Source organism: Nicotiana tomentosiformis, chromosome 6 (genome assembly GCF_000390325.3).
Source record: "Nicotiana tomentosiformis chromosome 6, ASM39032v3, whole genome shotgun sequence".
NCBI classification, from domain to species: Eukaryota; Viridiplantae; Streptophyta; class Magnoliopsida; order Solanales; family Solanaceae; genus Nicotiana; species Nicotiana tomentosiformis.
In genome coordinates this window covers 30,513,827-30,519,517 of record NC_090817.1, presented here as the reverse complement: position 1 = coordinate 30,519,517, position 5,691 = coordinate 30,513,827, and the positions used below count along the sequence as shown (strand labels likewise).

At 37.0% G+C, this 5,691-nt stretch overlaps 1 protein-coding gene across 1 annotated transcript; it reads left to right on the top strand.

Annotated features, from left to right (window-relative positions):
- Positions 1–302: 302 nt before the first annotated feature.
- LOC104097285 (probable sodium/metabolite cotransporter BASS1, chloroplastic) lies at positions 303–4,901 on the top strand. Its single transcript, XM_009603842.4, has 7 exons — positions 303–885; positions 2,314–2,407; positions 2,484–2,517; positions 2,628–2,682; positions 3,736–3,819; positions 3,906–4,193; positions 4,450–4,901. The coding sequence occupies exons 1-7, from the start codon at positions 364–366 to the stop codon at positions 4,600–4,602; spliced, it is 1,230 nt and encodes a 409-aa protein (XP_009602137.1). The 5' UTR covers positions 303–363; the 3' UTR covers positions 4,603–4,901.
- Positions 4,902–5,691: the final 790 nt, after the last annotated feature.

The window sequence follows — 5,691 nt, the reverse complement described above, 5'->3', positions numbered from 1 at the left end:
AAAAGTGAACGGAGAGAGTAATAAAGTAAAAGAGTTTGAGGATTTCCTTTGTTGGGAAAAAAGAAAAATTAAATGTTCAAATCTTAGGGAAGAAGTTGTTCACCAATCAAATATGAAAAAAAGAAAATATATAAGCCAGATCTTATATAATTTTAAATTTTTAAATATTAAGAATTCTTAAATAGGAAAATTTTAAATTTTAGTTGATATTGTAATTCTAGATATTAGAAAAATAATTAAATAATTATTTTATTTGGTGCAAAATTTATTTTTAAAGGTAAAAAAACAAAAGGCATTTCATAAACCCGGGGAAAAGTTGCTTCCTTGTCGGAGTGGACAACAGCCACTGAACTGGGGGAAAAAATGCAGTCGTTTCTGTCAACACCAAATACTGCAAAAATCTGTTACTTCAATCACACAAGATTAATACACAACAATCAATATCTCACCTCTACAAATTATCCTTTGCCCTTTTCTCCACCCCCTATTTCACTTCACTTCTCAAACTCCTATTCACCAATTCTTGTTTTGAATCAAAAACCCAAACCCACTTCACAAATATCCAGGTCAATAAGTAGGCCCCTTCTGTGTGCAAATTCATCAAATGCCATTACTGCAGATGATAATAACAGCAAGAAAAGCCTCGGGGATTGGATCCAAACTGTTGGGGAGACCATTTCTGTCTTGTTTCCCTTGTGGGTAGCTTTGGGTTGCTTAATTGGGCTGTTCAAACCCAACTCCTTCAATTGGGTCAAACCCCAATGGACCGTGACGGGTATCACACTTACGATGCTTGGCATGGGAATGACTCTTACTTTTGATGACCTTCGTTCTGCTTTAGCTATGCCTAAACAGTTATTCTGCGGTTTCATCCTTCAGTACTCGGTATTTTATTAGCTTTTTTTCCTTAGAATATTTATTAGTCCTTTTAGTGTACTTGTGAAATGTTAATGAAAGTAAGTTGATCAATCAAAGGTCCAATGACCAGGATTTAAGTGTTAGTAATTGGGTTCTAGATTTTATATTTATACATATTTCATGAATTCAAAATATTTAATACACCGTTGAGCAAAAGCTACTGGTTTCGTCGAAACCATAGGTCGGCTTGAGCCTCCGCCCTTGACAGGTGTTGTAAGCATGCAGCTAGAAATAATCCAGCCAAAGTAATAGAGGTAACATTTATACCTAAATATTAATCTGAATTGACATGAATCTCAATTTTAATGACCAAGAACTGGTAATTGGTAACTAAAGTAAATGTAGAATTCACGTAACCCCACAGAAAAATTTCCTTTTCATGAATACTGTTTAAACTGAACAGTGGAACGTGGATGACTCATTTCCAGTGCATTGTTTTGATGTATGAAGCTTTGTCCATTTTAGTCTACATTTGTGGCAGAAGAAGGAGCAACACTTATTCTGTAATTTTATTGATAACCAATTAATCCGTTGTTTTCAGCTTTGATGCGCGGTGGATTTAAACTCACAGACCCCCATGCCACGGTTACTTTTGGTCCAATGACGTGCGTCTACTGCACATTTCTCTTTGTACTACCTTTGGCATCGAACCAAAGCCCTAGGGGCAACATTTTTTTCTCTAACTTAGAAATTAATCGTTTGTTTGTTCTCTGACTAGTACTTAAGTTTGGTACCATCCAACTCCTTGTTTCTCCATGAGCAAGATGATATGGATGAAGTATGCTGACAACTTGTAAATACATTTCCAAAACCATATGCAAATTCTAAATGAATTGTAGCACTTTGCTACCAAGTGCATTTCACCATATAAAGACAGAAAACTTAGTTAGGGTTAAGATTTATATAGAGATTCCTTCTCTTTAGGGTGAAAACTGATATTATTTTGGTTTTGTGTTCCCCCACTAGTGGGATTTTATTGGGTCGTTGTTGTTGTTGTTGTTGTTGTTCCTAAGCTGCAATTGTTGATTTTATCTAGATTTGTCAGCTTCTGATTTTGCATTTTCTTCCTCTTGAATGTTAGCTCTTAGATTGCAACTCAAATATATGCTTCCCTGGACTTCTTTTTTCCCTGTTAAACTAATAGTTTGTTCTATTTGTCCATCCTCTCTTTTGTTCAACAAATTGCACTTCCTGTGATGTCTCTCGGAAAGCGCTTTCTATATAAAGTGAACTTGTTCCGCATTTCTGTTTACCTTGTCATTCATTAGTCATTCGTTGTCCATTTCTTGTGACGACCTGCGTTAGATTTGCAGTTTATCCCACACTACTAAGAAAATGTATTTCCTGCTTAATTTTCTTGGCATGGACACGTTATCAGCCTGTTTTCTGGTGTAGGTGATGCCTTTATCAGGGTATTTTATTAGCAAGCTGTTAAATTTGCCATCCCATTATGCAGCAGGCTTGATATTGGTTGGCTGCTGTCCTGGAGGTATGCTTGGTTAGACTCCTTTTCAAAACCTTCTACTTATTGACATTTACTAAGCATCTCATGCATTTTTCTGCAGGGACGGCAAGTAATATTGTCACTTACATTGCACGGTAGGTACTTGAGGAAAGTTCTCTTATATCATTGTTATTCATATTACTATCGGTTTGCTGTTGTTTCCATTATAATACCTACTAGGTGTTGATACTTCATTCAACTGCAGTGGCAATGTGGCGCTTTCAGTATTGATGACTGCTGCAAGTACCCTATCTGCTGTGGTTAGTAGTTTTGTTTGGTTGATGAATATAATATGCATATAAGACATTTATATCTGTCCATATGCGTATGTCGTGTGTTTTATGCATCCCAAGGATAAGTGACCTAAAACAATTCATGAGATAGTTCTGAAATGTGTAACTTAAGGTAACTCTAAAGTCTTGTGAAGAAACCTTTTGGCCGACAAAGAAATGCATTATCAACAAGCAACTAAAACAAACCTGGGGAGCTTCTTTTTCAAATTACTTTGAATTTGAATTCTCTTGATATCTAAAAGCATAAAGGCATTTGGAGGAGTTGGTCCATTTTGTCCTAAGAGCAATACAAGCTTAGTAAGATTATCAGAGCAGTCAAATGTTGCCACCGTCAAAGACAAAGATGAACTGTCAGGATCGACATCAGATATAGACATGATGTTTTTTCTTTTTTGAAATTCAGATGGGAAAAATATGCAGATTAAGTGAAGGCTTCATCACTAAAAAAAAATGATTAAATTAATCCCTACCACCAGAGTTGTTGTGCAAACAGGTCCAAATATTTTGCCTCTAGCCTACAATCAAGGTGCAGAGTTAGAGAGCGTAACATTGAGTATTCAATGGTCATATGGAAGTGTCAAGTCCAGAACAGGAAAGTGTGTTTGGATGGTCAAGAATATAAGAAAAGATTTAGGTTCTTAGATTGTTTTCTTCATACATAGTTTTATTAAATTGTTGATCTGTGTTTAACTTTAACAGCAAAATTATTGGTAAGCAAATCCGTGTTTGCGAGTGCGCCTAATAGACACAAACGGTGATCTTTATATCTAAACGTAATAAACAAAGCACTTTATCATCTTACTTATTAGTAAGTAACCAGAGAACTTTTGTCTAAGACTGGTGGGCGGTTCTTTATTAGTACACTCATATTCTTAAACAATGTGGGAAAAAGCTCTCACACTTCCTCTTATTGTTGAATGTGTCTCACGCTTCTCTTAATAATCATTGAAGATACTCTAATCCTATCTGATGGTGTGAGAGCTCCCTTAAGTTAATTGACCTTTCTGGTTACACATGCAGGTGATGACCCCTTTCCTAACAGAGAAACTTGCAGGGCAATTTGTTGCAGTAGATGCAGCTGGACTTTTCATGTCCACTTTGCAGGTCTGTTTCCTAATTTGGTTATTGGCTTATCATTATCGTAGTATTGTAATTCGTCAGAATAAATTATAAACCCTGCCAACATGCAGGTGGTTCTTCTTCCTGTCTTAGCTGGTGCATTTCTGAATCAGTATTTCAAAAGCCTTGTCAAAATTGTGTCTCCATTGATGCCCCCTATTGCTGTAGCAACTGTTGCAGTTCTTTGTGGAAATGCAATTGCGCAGAGTTCTTCTGCAATCCTCATGTCAGGTCAACAGGTTGTCTTAGCTGCTGCCCTTCTTCATGCATCTGGCTTCTTCTTTGGCTACGTGCTCTCAAGGATGCTTGGAGTTGATGTATCGTCCTCAAGGACAATATCTATTGAAGTCGGCATGCAGGTAAGCAGATGATTTCAGAAATAGGCTCTGGGAGGAGCGCTCTCTCTCTCTCTCTCCCCCATTTATCGAAAAAGAATTGCCACTTCCAGCCCTCAGTATATGACTGAAGAAAATATTTGTAAACGTATTACAAAATGGCACCTGAAAAACAATCAGGGGAAAGATGACACTTAAATAATTAGATAAGCCATTGATATAAACCATGCCTTTTAGTAAGGTGCTGTATACTCATTAAATTGTACTTTGTTTGTTGCAGAACTCGGTTCTTGGAGTAGTTCTAGCCACTCAGCACTTTGGTAATCCACTTACTGCAGTACCATGTGCAGTTTCTAGTGTTTGTCACTCAATATTTGGCAGTGCCTTGGCTGGTATCTGGAGGCGTTCTGTTCCAGATCAAGTGCAGCAGTGAGTCACTCTCTTAGTGTATCTTGGCAATTGTTTGATCATGAATCTGAGATTGTAGCGTTCTTTTTTTGCACTGGATCGCTAATACATCAAGTTTGGTAGTCATTGGAGTTATTGGGTCTTTTTTATAAGTTCCTAGTGTTGATGTCTGGTTAATCACCATTGATATTCGATACCAACAACATTTTTATTTTTTTGGTGGTGATTTCAAGGTGTTCCAGGTAACTTTTGAATTCTGGGAACTTCTAAAACTGCTTCGATCAGAAAAATTAATCAATTACGCTGAAGTACCTATGGTTATAATCTCTACGTATTTGGGGGTTGGAGGGGGGTGGTGGTGGTGGTGGATCTTAGGGAGGGTAGTATCTAATATGTAGATTGACATTCATGGTTTTATTTTTCTTTTTTTATCAAGATAAGATATTTGTTTTTTTGGACATTCATGTTTTTTTAAAAAGGAAACCATCCTATAAATATAGTCAAATCTTCTTTCTGTGTTAGTATGCAAAGTCTTATTACCCTGAAACTGTCGTCCCACCCTAAATAGTTGATTAAGACCAGGGTATAGCTAGAAGTGAATCCAAAGAGAGTATGTTCATTACGAGTGTGATCTTATTATAGGTATATATTTCAAATTTCTTTTTGCAGAGGCATACATAATTCGGGTCGCAAGCACCAGTTTAGCTGAACCGTTGAGCACGTACGTCCTAAATCCGCCCCTGGCGACTCCTGATACCTTTACAACAATAAATAGTAGGAGGGACCATATTCATATATGTTAATATACAGAAATCTTTGTTTCAGAAAGGAAAATTCCTGGAATGGCAAAAATTCAACAAAGGGTACAAATTCTGTTAATATTGTATACGGTTAAAATCAGGCCCATCCGATTTTACTGATTAATCGAGACCAGGGTGATGGATCGAAGATCGATCCCGTAATAGATCAGATCGAGGTATGAAGATGAGACACCGAGTTCGGGATTCGAGGTACCAGTCGTGATCGAGACCAAATGAGACAGATATCGAGCAATACCGAAGATAGCATAATAACAGAAAGATGAGATATCCGTGACTGGTCGAAAATCATGGCG

Coding starts and splice junctions, on each gene's coding strand:
- LOC104097285 (XM_009603842.4), top strand. CDS start 364: ATGCAGTCGTTTCTGTCAACACCAAATACTGCAAAAATCTGTTACTTC. Junction 886..2,313: donor GTTTCATCCTTCAGTACTCG/GTATTTTATTAG, acceptor TTTCTGGTGTAG/GTGATGCCTTTATCAGGGTA. Junction 2,408..2,483: donor GGTTGGCTGCTGTCCTGGAG/GTATGCTTGGTT, acceptor ATTTTTCTGCAG/GGACGGCAAGTAATATTGTC.